This window comes from Cucumis sativus, chromosome 3 (genome assembly GCF_000004075.3).
Source record: "Cucumis sativus cultivar 9930 chromosome 3, Cucumber_9930_V3, whole genome shotgun sequence".
NCBI lineage: Eukaryota > Viridiplantae > Streptophyta > Magnoliopsida > Cucurbitales > Cucurbitaceae > Cucumis > Cucumis sativus.
The window spans coordinates 36,324,857-36,339,906 of record NC_026657.2 but is presented as its reverse complement, the minus strand read 5'-3'; the positions used below and the strand labels follow the sequence as shown (position 1 = coordinate 36,339,906).

The following is a 15,050-nucleotide window of genomic DNA, read 5'->3' as shown; positions in this document are numbered from 1 at the left end:
GCAAAAACATGACTGTATTGATAGACATTACTAATAGATTATTTTTCTATCTTATTTGAAAATATTTGTATTAGTTTACTTAAAACAATTATCTTTTAGTTCTTTATTGATACACTATTTTAAAATAGTAATAATATATGTGAATCTTCCTACTCGCTGATATGCTCTTTGCCTAATTTCAATACCATGTGAAGTTTGATTATGCAAACTATCTATTTATTTGTTTATTATTGTATGTGATTTCATTCACACAGTTTCATCTTTTTCTTCTCTTTCTTTTCTAGTTTTCAAGACTTAAATCGATTTTTTAAAAAAACACTTCTAGAAAGTAGATTAAAAAAATGATAAAAAGAAATATATGAATAGGTAGAAGTAGCAGTAAGTGTTTATGAACCTAATTTTGATAAACCCAGAAGGACTTTTGTACACATATAGCGTACTTAAATAGAACCAAATTCAGAAAAGTATGAATGATTGAACTGTTTGTGTTTGGGCTTCGACATATGAAAAGAAAATGCCATAATAGAAAGGTCCCACCGAGATTTGAACTCGGGTTACTGGATTCAGAGTCCAATGTCCTCACCACTAGACCATGGGACCTTATTGACAACTAGGTTGATGTATAGCTTTTATTTTTAATAATTACTCAACACTTAAATTGATGCATAGGTTTTACTACAGAGATTTTAGAAAGAAAAAAAATAATTTAGGAGATGAAAGTAATGAGAGAGGGAGAAGGAAGAAGAATCAGAAGTTTAGACGTTAAATCAATTGGGATCTTATAATTGAATATCAAATGCCAAAAAAAGGGAAGATGTCACATGAAGAGGATTCAAGAAAAGGTCCAAATTTGCAAATACTCATTAAATACAAGGACCAACCTATAAGAAAGAGAGATGCAGAATTAACATTTTCATTCAATGAGTGGTTCCAAATAAATGAATCCAAATTTTAGCACAAATGAAGCACAAACACGATAAGTTACCCTCAATGAAGATGCAACAAAAAAAGAAAAGAGAAATTGACATTTTTGAGTTAAATGGTATTAATTATTTGGTCGTGTTTTGATTGGTTCTCAACTTTAGAAAACAAAAGTATAACTTCTAATTCTCTATTAATTACATCGACTTTCAAAAGGTGTACAACACAAATTGTAAACTTTGAACTTTGTATCTCTAATAATTTTTAAAAAAATTTATTTGATTATCTAAAATTAAGCTAATAAGATACGATTAAGAAAGGAGAATTGTTCTTTTTAATTTTTGTATTAGATGTGTCATTTATTTAATGTTAATATATATGTATAACATAGAGTTATTATAAAAGTTGATAGATTGGCTATACCTTTTAAAAGATTAGAGGCTTATTAGATAATCTATAGACTAAGGTTAATTTTTAAGTTGTGATTTCTTTTTCCTTTTAATTCTTCCCTTTAAACCATTTTAGTACATTTAATAATAATTCATTTTTTAAGAACCAAACTAGTCTTTTGAAAAAACAACAAAAGAATACATATATAGTGTGTAAAATTGTTTTTGCAAAAAGAAAAAGAAGTTAAAGTATATATGTTTAGTCCACAGGAGAGTTGGGGTTATGGGTAGAATGAGGGAAATAGGACCTATGCTCTTAAAGAGAGAAGCTTTGGGAGAGAGATGAGTCTAAGGAGCCTACCAAGGATTTAGGACCTACGAGGAGGAGTAGTTAGAGAGCGCCTAGAGAACTCACGAAGAAAAAGTCTAGTCGTAGTTTATTGGATTTATGAGGAGCTTAGATAACCTATGGGAAGAACCTAGTGAGCTAACAAGATTGTATGGCTAATATATATTATTAAAAAGAGATCAAATTAACAAAGGAGTTCAACTTGAGAAAGGAAGTCGAGCTCAAAAACGAGGTTCACCCTAAGAAAGCAAATTATGCATAGTATAACCATGCAATGGCTATGTATTGGGGTTAGTTAAACGAACATCAAAGGCACCCAAGAGTCAAGCACAATTGATGGTCAGTAAGTGTAATGACTTTAACAACGATGGCTAGGATAGATAACTCACTTTGAAGAGGTTGCCAACTATAGATGAAAGAGAGGTATATCAAAAAAATTACTATTATTTCTTACTGTGTCTAGTTACTACGAACCGAATACATACTAACTTGAGGGTTGGAGTACGTGTTTCATGTGTGACTAGACACCTCACCCATGTTTATTTATAAGGTCTTGTAGGCACTTGGACAATTCTCTTCCATAGAACAAATTTACGGTTCATCCATTTTTTTGCCATCAACAACAATCAAATCTTTTAAACATAAAATAGAAACTTTTATGTCCTATTATAAAAAAAGAAAAAATCAGTTTTATATCTCAAATGTATAATTTTCCTTATAAAAGAAAGGTTGAATATGTCATTTTTTTTTTTGGAATGTTCATGAATTAATTTGACAATTTTAGAATTTATGAATTTATCAGACAGAAAATTATAAATAAAAAAAAAATTAAAAGATGGATTTATTTTTTAAAAGGTGAAAAAAAAACTTATTTGATATAAAATATAAAAGCTAATGTTGAAAAAAAAAAAAAGAGTATTAGATGCATATATGTTGAAAGTTTTAGGCTTAGGTGTTGTAGTTTTTGGGGGGTTGAATGGATATTTGTGTTCTCTACTCCCAAATTTTATTGTTTTGAAAAACGGAAGTAAATAATTTATTTAATTATCTTCACTTGGTATTTTCTTTTATAGAAAAAAAAAAAACCACCAAATAATAAATGAGTAATATATATGGATAGAAATTGAATTAGAGGCACCAACTCATTTCCCACTATTATATAAGATATCTATATATTTCACCATCAAAGTTGTATGATAGTGATTTCACAATAGACTCCATCTCTCACTCATTTCCTCCTTCCTATCTATATTCATACATTTATGTTCTATATATACACATATTATTTCATTCTATAAATATCCTCTTTTTTCTACCTACATTTTCCTTCTTATTTATTATTTTCTTCATTTATCCCTTTCTTTTTTTCTCTTTCTTTTTTACCTTTTACTTGGTTTTAACTTTTTGTTCTTCTATCATTTGAAATTGGTTCTTAAACTTTGTGTTTTTTTTGTATTTTGATCTCTGAGCTTTAAAAAACTTTTGTTTTAGTTCTTGAACTTTTGAAAAGTGTTTATTTTTGTCATTGTTGTTAAGATTCTATTAAATCTTTGAAGAAATGATAAAATGACTTATATCCATCAAATTTGTTACAAAAAAATCATTAAAAAAAGAATATAAGTAATACTTGTTTTTATTATGAACTTTCTCGATCCTCAAGAATACATAAATGTTTATGAGACAATTCATGGAGTCTTCCGTAGTCATTTTCATATGACCTCTACAGTTTTTCATATACAAATTCCAATCTTATAGTTAATCAAATCAACACTCAATATTTAACCAACCTTACGTTCTACAGATTTCTTTTACACATCCACCAAATTCACAATAGATACATTTTAGAAAACTAAAACAAAGTTTCATTCAATGAAATAGAATTTTAATCTTTTATCTAATAAAAGAATTGTAGGATAGAAGATTGAAGGAAATGGTTGAATTTTATATTTTAGTATATTCTTTTCAAATGATTAGTGTAATTAGAGTGGTGAAAATTCAATTGAATATGTATTTATTTCATTAATCCATAAATCCTTAAATTTTATTTTTGTTTTTAAATTTAACAAGTGTATGGATGACCTACCGACCTTGATTTCTCTTTTACAAATGAATTATTCACAAAATAAGTCACAAATATATTAAACAGAAAATTATGCTTTCACTGTTACCTTTTATAACATATCACTTTAGGAATGTCCATATCTATTATAGCCTTGAGGTAATGATCATCTCTATTGTAATAGATTTTTTTTTCATAACAAACAATGAGAAAAATAGGTAAAACACAATTACGCATTTATAACATTTCGCGTAAGGAATGACAACGTATAGCTCTAAAACGATGACGCTCTCTATCACAATACCAAATTTTCACCCAAGAACGAAACAAATTGTAAGAAAATAGAAAAAAATGTTTATCACAATAGAGATGACCATCGTGTTAGCACTATGATATATAGCATTATAATATGTACATGCATGATCATCCGGTCTAACATGATACATTATAAAATTCAATAGTGCACTGTAGATTTGCATAGGTAATTAACCAAAAAACTAAATGGAAAAAAATACATATAGACGAAAGGAGAGAATGGAGAGAAGGAAGAATGTATGTATTGAGTTACAAAAACTTGAACAGTTTTATTAAGATATTTTAAGAAGTGTGATTAGATGGTTAAGAAGTTATTATACACTTGAAATAATTTTCCAATTTATGATTCTTGTAAAAGAAAAAAAAAGTCTTAATTAAGAAAATAGAGAGTGATGATGATAGTGACTTAAAAGAGATAACAACATTTGAAAACAAACAAAAGAAAAGTCTTTTGAATGAAGTTTTATTCTTAACAATGGGAAATTAGTATTTGAAGAAAAAGTTATGATTATTTGAACCATAAAAACATACAACAATCAATTTCAGATCATTGATTTAAATTGATTTAAACCACTCAGTATGTCCAAATTATTATAAACATCGCCTCTCTCTCCATTATGAATCATGAATTCAAAGACAACTCATCATAATCAATCATCCTATTTTTTTTAAGAAAAAGACATAAATACCCCTGTAAATAATACTACACTTTCATTTCTATTTTCATTAACTCTACTTAACACAATATCCTAATCCTTTATGGCTGTTTGGCCCATCCCTTTGAAACGAAGCCGAACCGATGTTTGTACATTTCAAACGATAGCCCAGTTTCATGATCAACTATGAAAATCAATCATATGATCGATCGACGATTAGGACGACCAATCGTCTTTACCATTGAATTTGGATCACCTTGATCGTCACCTTCAGATCGTCATGATCGTTGGTGACCTACAACTTTGGATATTACTGTCGATTGACGACGATCAATCGTTTATCATTAATTATTGATGTCGTGCCTATTCATAAACGATCGTAGTGATGGTCAGTGACCAATAGCCATGATCCTTGGCGACCGATTGTCATAATGATCGACAACCAACCAATCATCTTAAACATTAGCGATTGTTGACTATCTTCACCATTGATCAACAACTGTCTTCACCAAGGCATCCGACCTTATTTTCCATCAGTTTGAATAGTAAACACTATTCGAGCCCATTAATTACCCTTTTTTTTTTCTAATTCAATGTAGAAAGTTTATCAACCAACTTTGGACACCACCTCAATGACCATTGTCGACTGACCACTGGGTGTCATTTCTGACAACTTCGTTGTAGAACTTCTGACCACCAACTTCAACAACCGTCGAAAATCTTGAAAAACTAATAAAAATGAAATTTTGAAACAATTTCTTTTTTACTTATCTCTTTTCTTCTTCTTTATTTAAAATTAATTTTTACTTCATTTTAGAAGATTTTATTTAGATGGTTATATTTTTAAAATTGATAACCTTTTTGTTGTGATCTTTAACTATAAATCATATAATATATCGATAATATAGTGAAAATTGTAAATGTATATCACAAATACGATTTATTTTTTGTTTAATAATATTTTTCAGTTTTTTCATTTGTCAATTTAACTAAAATACTTTATTTGGATTAACTTTAAAAAAAATGTTTTCTAAAAAAGAAAACTCGTTTTTATTTAAACTTTTCTAATAAAAGTGATTTAAAATACATTGCATGTGTATTGTAGGAAGGAAGATACATATGGCTAAATATAACTCTATTTTATTTTTTGTCTTCACATGACCATTTTGATTATGTTTATTTTGAAACCTATTAGACCGTTTTTAATGTTGCTTAACGAAAACTTTCGTAAATCTCATCCGATTACATGACTTTTTATATTTTGGAATGATTTGTAATATTTGTTAAAAGTAAAAAGAGGGAAAAACAAGTGTGAGGTAAATTACAAAATTTATTTTGTTTGAATTTGGTGGAAGTTAGAATTCAAAATTGTAATTAAAACAAAATAGAAATAAACAAAAAAATAAACAAACAAGATTAGCATAATTATAATTTTATTGGAATGTATACATATTTGCAGTGAACCTTTTTGGGTCTGCTTCGCCTACCCATACCCACCCTTTATAAATACTACTTTTCCTTTGTTAATTACTCTTTTTACGCATAATCTTAATTATTATTTAATGTATAATTTCAATTAGGGGTTTTTTTCTTTTTCTTTTTCTTTTTCCCTATCTCTCTTCCTCTCTCTACTTAAAAAGTAGGAAGTGCCAGATCAGCATCTCCAGTCGAGTCGGACTTCTCCAGACCCCACAAAGTGATGACGTGGCTTGGTAAATGACACGATGTGGCTGCTGACCATGAACGCCGTTACACCCTCAGACACTCTAATGTCTTCCATCTTCAACTCTTGCAACCTCCGCACGTACTCCGGCACGTGTAGTAGGTCCCACACCACCCCAGTTCCCCCCGGCTTCAGCACTCTCACCAATTCTCCCACCACCCGTATCCTCTCCGCCGCCGCCTCCGCCGTTCTTGCCCCGTGCTCCTTCCCTACCGTGTGCACAAACACACCAGAAACCACCACATCAAAGTAATTGTCCCCGAACGGCAACCGTCTAACGTCCCCTTCTCGACACGTCACATACTCTCCAACGCCCTCCATCTTTGCCGTTCGAAGCGTCGCCAGAGTCGTCCGCTTGCTCCGATCTAACCCCACAACTCTACCCGAGCTTCCTTCCTGTTTACAAAATTAATCCAATACTATTAAATTTACCCTCATCTCTCCACTTGTTACTTTATTTTAGTGTCTAACAAAGTAGGTGGAGTCAAAAGATGTGGCCGTATCTTCCGCAAAAGGTAACACACTATCTACTTAAATTTTCTTTTAATTCAACGTTAATTTATTTTTTTAACACAATATTAGAAGACCAATAATATCTCCCTTAAAACATTCAACATATTTTACCCTTTCCATCATCACGTAGTAATTGAATGAAAGGATAAGAAAAACAAACAAAACATTATTCAAAATATCTATATTATCAAGTGAATTTTACCTTCTTCAGCTGAGTGGCAACGGCGTTGAGTAGAATGCCCCGGCCGCAGCCAAGGTCGAGGGCGTGCTTGACGGTTGACCAATCGGACACGGCGTTGACCATCCGGAGAGCCATTTCATAGTGGAGAGGGAGAGAAGAGTAGAAGATATTAGCGGCGGCGAAGAAGAGGCAGAAGGCGGAGATAGCAGTGACGCAACCGGTGAAACCGGCGGCGAAACGGGCGGAGCCGCCGGAGAAGAGAAGCTCGAAAAAGGAACAGATGGATTCGAAGTAAGAAAGGTAAAAAATGGAAAGAGCAGTAAAAAAGAGAGCATGAAGAAGGAGAAACACTATGGTTTGCCATTGATCCACTCCATAGATCGCATAGATCTGATTCCAATCTCTACTAGAAGTGGCCATGGTTTTACCCATTTTGAGGAATTTGAAACCCTAAAACCCACAAAAATGGAAGCAAAAACAGGATTCAGAAACCCCAGTTCAGAATCCCCTGAATTTGAATATGAGAGATCAGATCCATGGGAAAGGAAGATTTGAAGAGCAGCATTTGAAATGGAAATGGGTGTATTCAAATTAAAATCAGAATGAGGGAGAAAAAGAAAAAGAAGAATAAATAATGGGAAGAAAAGGGGAAATTGACGCGGTTTTGTCAGATGGGGTTTTGGTTTAAAGAAGAAATGGATATGAAGAAAAGGCCAAAGACTGAGAATTTTGGAGATGAAAAATTCTCAGTCGCACTTTAGGAGTGGAGAAGAGTCTATAAAGGAAAAGCGGGGGGAGAGAGTGGGGTAACCTGCTGAGCCGGTGAGCGGAATTTTTGAAGAGGATGGTACAAAAAGTCCAAGTGAAAAGAGGGGCCATTTTGAAAATTGAAGTATTTGGTTGGGTGCATGGGGTAAATAAAGAAAAACAAATGGAAATTATCGCTTCTCTTCTCTTCTACTAATTCTAATTTTCTAATTTCTAACAAACGCAAAAAAAGAAAAACAAACTAATGGATAAGAATTTTGATTTTTATAGGACGGCATGGAAATTTTGTATGAGTTACAATAATAAGTCAATTATTTTTAAATTTGAAATTAGCATTTACAAAAAAAAAAAAGAAAAAAAAGAAAATTAGGTGGGTTCACGTTGAAAATGTACTTACAAATTCAAATATTGTAGGGATTAAAGAATTCTATATAAATCATCATGTAATCCAAATGAATTGTTTCATATACCAACATAATTCCTTGACCTCTATTTTTTATTTGTTTATTTTTATACTTATAGTTTTCAAATAAAACTAAGGGCCTTATTTTTACTTTTCTTTAAGGAAAGAAAATCTTATCGATATAAAATTTTTGCAATGTTGCAATGTTGTTTATGAGCCAAATACCAAAATGTAATTACCATGAAATAGTCAATAGAATGACATGTCAAATTGGTCCATTTAGAAAAAAGTGTCAGCTTATAAAATTGATTAAATGAAATTTAAAAATGACGTTTATATATCAAATCAATTTCATTATACAAATGGGCATAATTTCTTAGATTACAAGCTTTGAACCAAAAAGAGAAAAAAAAGAATCAAAGGCTGATTTGTTTAACACTCCTTTTCAAATTTAATTAGGTATGCTTTTTTTAAAATCACGATTAGATCTTAAACGAACTCACATGATTTTAATTGTTTAATTTTATTGAAAGATATTTCCAAGGGTTAAAAGTGGTCAATTTTTAGAATGAAAAAGAAAAGTGGAATAATTTTGATTATTTTTTTATAAAAAAAATAAAAAATTGAGAAAATAAAGGAAATAATATTAAATCAAATTTAAAATTGATATCCAATAGATTCAATTCACTTTAAACTAGTAGCCTAAAACTGCATTTGTTGATTAGGTAAATACATAAAACAGGAACATTTGTTAAGTTTCAAATATTTGTCTAAATCTGAAATTCAATAAATAAATTTCAAAATCTGAGAAACCTAAAATGGAATAAATTTAAAATTTTAGATACTAAAATAATATTAGAATTAACCTTCATCATTTTAATTTTTTTTATAGAAATATAACTAGATGAATACCTCAAAATGAATTAAAAAAGACAGATATTTGGTTTTTTGCCCAAATTAAAATGCATCCTTTGAAGATTTACATTTATATCTTTTTATTGTTCCTTTTTTCTTTAAAACAAAAACAAGTCCTAAAATGCATAGCTAACACACAAGCCCTTTAATGAAAATTTATTTTAAAAAAATGAAGATTCATGCATGTTTTTCTCAATTGATAGTAGGGTGCAATGTGGGTGTTGAAATAGTAAGATGAGATACATAACTTAGAAGAAAAAGAGAAGCACAGAAGTTATAAAACAAATGGGGAAGAAAATGAAAGAGAGCATCTTGATTTTATATAATAAGAAAGATAGAGAGAGGAAAAGAAGAAGAAAGAATGATATATTTGATTGAAAAAAGAAACAATTGGGGTTGAAGAAAGCGGAAATCATGGAGATGAGACCCCATGTGATTGAACCTACAGTGGGTTAGGGTCCCATTAATATATTAGATGTTTGATTTATTGTTTCGTTAGTGAAAGCAAAGTTAATTTCTCTTCTCATCATTCTCTTAACTCTATCTTTTCTTTTTCATCAACTTTGTCAAACCCTATTCTTCTAATTTCCTTATTCCACCCACTATTCCTTTTACACCTTCAACCTATGTTTATTTATATGTTTTAATTCTTTCTTATTCATCAACTAGGGTTTAATTATCAACCATCCATGATTTATGAAGTCTTTTCTTCTTTTATTTTTCAAAATTACATTATCAATTTTACTTCCACCCACACCTTATTAGTTTCAAAAAACTAAAACATATTCTTGAGAAGATTTTTTTCTATCAAGAATTTGAATAGGATTTTATTGTGCTTGTGTTAAATAATAACAATTGAAAGTTATAAAAAAAAAAAATAAACAAATAAACATTTTTAAGGCCCTCTTTGGTAAGTAATTTGTTTTTTGTTTTGTTATGAAAATTAAGTGTATGAATGTTACTTCTACCACTAAATTTCTTTGTTTGCTCTTCACATTTTACTAATGGTTGGTTAGAGTTTCAATATACATGGTTGGTGTTGTTTGTAAAGTAACAAAAATCGAACTTTTTTCAACTCATTTGTCTAAAAGTAGTAACAAGTTCGAGTTTTTTGTTTTTACTTTAAATAAGTTCAACAATTATTATCTATTTGTATTCTAGAATTGAATTAGTACTAGCTTTCTCTTCTTTTTTTCTCTCAATCAAAATAGTGTAATAAAACTCAAGCTCATGTTATTTCAAACTAAATTAAGCTCATGTTTTTGTGTACTAGTGTAACCCTTTAAACTCTCATACGATCAAAAAAATATACAAAAGACCTAAAGGATATATATTTGCTATTTAGTGTTTACCATATTTGTTTAAGTGTGGTTATTGCTTCCTATGTTATGAGTCTTTCTACCTCTCGATTGGTTCTTCAGGATCTAGATTGAAGGAGATGTTACTTACATTCTAGGGTTGGTTGTTTTGAAGATTCTTAAACCGATTTCTCTTGTGTGATATTGGAGACTCACGTTGGTCGTATTTGGTTATTCTTCATAATTTGGGAAAAGATTCACAAATTGATCCTAAGGCACATTGGGAAGAAATCTCACGCTTAGGAGGAGCTTAAGTGTATTTTGTGTGTCTTTATATATTAACACATGTTGGAATTTATGTCCTAAATTTCGTATAGTTTGTAGTTGAAATTATATTTTGTTCAATAAAGTGGTTGTTGAGAAATTATTAGTGAAGATTGAATACTTAATTCAATAAATTAAGGTTCCAAGGCTATTTTGAGTAAACTTCAACTTTATGTAGAGACATAAACATGAATCAAGCTCGAATATATATATCATAAACGGTCTATAGTATATGAATAAAATTGAGTGCTTTATTTTGGGGACACTATGGATGCGGCTCACCATGTAGTTACTACAAACGATGTGATCCTGAATCATCCATGTAGAGACATGAAAGTCAGAGCATCCTATTTAAAGAGTTTACATAAGATTGAAACCGTGAAATAGTCACTTTTACATTTTAACACTATTGATTGTTTAAAATTGACTATTTTGATTATTGATGACTTGGGTAACTTAAGTCCCACTAATCTAATATTGAACAATTGGTTTTAGGTCCAACTTATAAACCAAAACCATCTTGAGCCAATGAGAAGGTGAAACATCTTGTTTAAGACTTGAATTTAGTTCTTAAAGGAGCAACCTATCTACTAACAGTCTAAAACAAGTAGGGGTGAATTTTGTCTTACACCTCATGTCTCTAGCTATCCACTTGATCTTATTCTCAAAATGAAAGACTTATTAACTCAACAAAATATTTACACCGTATAAAACAATTTCGAAAATAGAAAAAGCCCACAGACCCACAATATAATGGAAAATTTCAAAAAATGTCCCGTTACTAATTAGCATCTAACGCGTGATTAATGGTCATCCAGTGCACATAATATATTTGAGAAATTATCATTTAAATTTGACTATTCTTTCTTATACGATCGTTTAGATTTGTCAAATCTAAATAATTTTTTTAAAGATTTTTTTTGTACACGATCGTTTAGATTTGTTTTAGATTTGCTTGTTTAAATTAGGGTAGCAAAATCTAAACGATCTAGATTTTTTTTGTACACAATCGTATAGATTTAGCTATTTTTGTACACGATCGTTTATCTTTGGCCAATCAATATTTTAACTATTTTTTTCACAATCTTTTATATTTAGCACACAATTTTGAAACAAATAATAGTTTAAAAAATATATTAAAAATTTATCAAAGAAAGAAAAAGACGATGGAAAGAAAAATAAAAATTGCATAAAAAAATATGAAAGGAAAGGGCAAATTGAAATATTTAAAAGAAAATGTAAAAGAAGAGAAAAATAAAATGAAAAGAAAACAAATATCACATAAGAGTAAAAGAAAATAAAAGATAAGATGAAAGAGGATAATAACGAAGAGCAAACCTGAAACATTCTTTAAAAAAAAATGATAATTTCTATGGACTTTTTGAATTTGTGAGATGGGTGAGGTTTGTTCAAAGTTAACCTTAATTTTATTTAATTAAATTTAATTTGATTAAGTTAATTAAACGAAAACTATTGATTATACAAGTGATATTCACTTAAATATGATCTAAATCAAATATGATTTAATTTGTTAATTTTATATATGTCTGGTGCTCTATCAATGAAAATTAACCTATAATTTATTGGGTTAAGAAATATTAGGGTACTTTTTATTCCTTCTCTTAAAGTAAATACTTTTAAAAGTAAAAGGATAAAAATAATATATTAGCAAGAGACTAAATATGAAATTTTAGCTTTAAAAAAAATATATTTACTATTGAAAAAGAAAGAAAGAGAGGAAACTCTCCAAACAAATGAGTGATGACATAAAAGAAAATATCTTATTAATTAATTAATTAATTTTCCCATTTAAAGAAGATTCCCTCTTTCCCTAAAAGGTAGAATTGTGCCTTCCAATTTACTAAATTGCTCAACAAATATAACCAATTTACTTTATTTTCATTTATACCAAAATTAGCACTAATTCAATCAAATTAATATGAATTTAATGTTACAAATTAGGGTTTGCTTCAATTAACTTAAATATAAAATCTTTTAAAAAAACTCTACTTTTTGTTGACCAAATCAATTTAATTTTAGGTTTATTTTGGTTCTTGAATTTTAAATTTTGTTCTATTTTAGTTTTATGTTTCCGAAAACAACTACTTTTAGTCTTTGAACTTTGAAAATGTGCTTATTTTGGTCCCTCAAGTTAGGATCTCTGTTAACTTTAAATTAATGAGATGATTTTCATATTTGGATAACTTGACTATTCTACTTCCCCTCCCACACCCTCTAGTTTTCCATTTTGTTTCAAATGTGGAATCAACCAAATCAGAAGAGAAACTAAATAGAATAAAATAAAAATAAAAATAAAAATAGAATTGACCAGTTTTCATTAACTCCTCGTCGCAAAACAAACGTTTTTTAAACTTTAGAGATCAAAATATAATAAAAGGGAAAATTTATAGAATAAATTAAGATTTAAACGTTGATTTTTATCATCATTTTATCATGTTAACAAATTTAATTTTTATACTTTTGAGTTTTGGTTAATGTCTTGGACTCGAAATCTTCCATTTGGTTTATAATGTTTATTTATTATTGATTTTTTCAAATTTTATTTATTAGTATTTTCTTTTTCTAAAATTTGAAAATATATTTATATATTATATTTTTTAAAATGATTAGTTTTTTTAAATATAACAAACGTGCAAAATATTTAAGGTAACAAAATCAAAAAGTGTGGAAGCTTTCCATTTTTAAAAAAAATATTTGAGATTTCTCATTCATTTTCATCGTTTTTCTTCTCCCATCTTCTGCTATTTTTTTCTTTCCATTATCTTTCTTCTCTTGTTCTTCTGCCATTTTTCTTTTATATTTTTTTCATAAGTGTTATTTAGTTTAAGATCGTATACAAAATATATATGAAAAAGTTGTTGGAGCACATAATAATTTAGATTTGGTAGCAAAATCTAAACAATTCAAATCTAAATGATCGTGTACAAAAAATATTGAAAAGAAAATAGATTTAAAGAGTCAAATATAAACGATGTGTAGTTCAAAAAAAATCGTTTAGATTTGGATAGTAAAATCTAAAATATGAGTAGCAAAGAATCTTGAAAAGAATCATTTAGATTGATTGTAATCAAATTTAAATGATCTGTGTACCAAATAAATTACACGCACGAGTAGGCATTTAGTTGCAGGTTGAACTAGAGCTTTTTTAGTATTTTACATAATAGATTTGTGAGCTGTTTTTTTTTTCTTTCTTTTTTTTTTCAAAGTTGTTCGGTAAATATTTTATCGCTTTATTATATATTTTTAAAAAACTCTTCCAAAAATTATTATTATTATTATTTAGGCCATGCCAATAAAGATCTGTCCCATAGTCTAAAAATTAAGAATATTTAGAGTACATGACTTAAATCAAACAGATATGAAATATAAAGAGAGACTAAAATGATACATTTAACGAACATTTTCAAAATAACAAAATATTTATAAAATATATTAAAATTTTATCTAATAATAGTTGTTACTCAATATTAATAGACTTCTACTACTATTATTCTTTATCATTAACCTATAAATATTTATAATCGATAAAATATAAAATTTTACTATATTTTATAATAAGTTTGGTACGTTTTATCAATTATAATAATCTTCCTCAAATTTAATCATTCTATTATCATCCAAAATTAATTGCCTGTAATCGAATTCCTTTTCCTTCCCTTATAAGAAAAATTGGTGGATGATTTTTTAAATAAATGAAATTTAGTTTTCTTTTGAAATAATAGCTTTTAGTTGTGTCGGACCATTTGGCAAAAGTTCTATTTTAAAATCGACAATATTAGAATAATTTAATTTAAATAAACAATTAAGGGGTCAAATTTAAACTAATTTAAAATCCAAACAATACCTAAATACAAAAAATATTTCGATCTAAACTCCAACGTTCTTAAACTACACTATCTAAATTTTAGCTTAATTTCTTTACACTTACACCGACTTTACCTTAATCTCCTCTAGTTTAGATGGTTAGAGAATAAAAAAATAAAAAATAAAAAAATGAATACTTTAAAAGTAGGTTAATATAACAAAATACCAAGATTGTATAACAAAATCGAAAAAGTTGTAAATAGACCATTTTTAAAAATATTTTAAGTTTGTTCTTAACAATTTCATTTTTTAAAATATTTCGACTCTAATTTCTTCCCTTTTTTTTTCATTTTCATCTTCTTATTTTGTAAAAAAAATATTTTTTTTTTTGAAATCATGATTATTGTTCTA

The 15,050-nt window shown here is 28.4% G+C and overlaps 1 protein-coding gene and 1 non-coding gene across 2 annotated transcripts; both read right to left on the bottom strand.

Annotated features, from left to right (window-relative positions):
* Positions 1-528: 528 nt before the first annotated feature.
* TRNAQ-CUG lies at positions 529-600 on the bottom strand. Its single transcript has one exon. It is a non-coding gene; the product is annotated as a tRNA-Gln (tRNA).
* A 5,492-nt stretch (positions 601-6,092) lies between these two features.
* Positions 6,093-7,867, bottom strand: LOC101216350. The gene is made up of 2 exons (XM_004150059.3): positions 7,128-7,867; positions 6,093-6,808 (listed from the first exon to the last, which is right to left on the bottom strand). Exons 1-2 carry the CDS (start codon positions 7,536-7,538, stop codon positions 6,344-6,346), a joined length of 876 nt encoding a protein of 291 aa, XP_004150107.1. The 5' UTR covers positions 7,539-7,867; the 3' UTR covers positions 6,093-6,343.
* Positions 7,868-15,050: the final 7,183 nt, after the last annotated feature.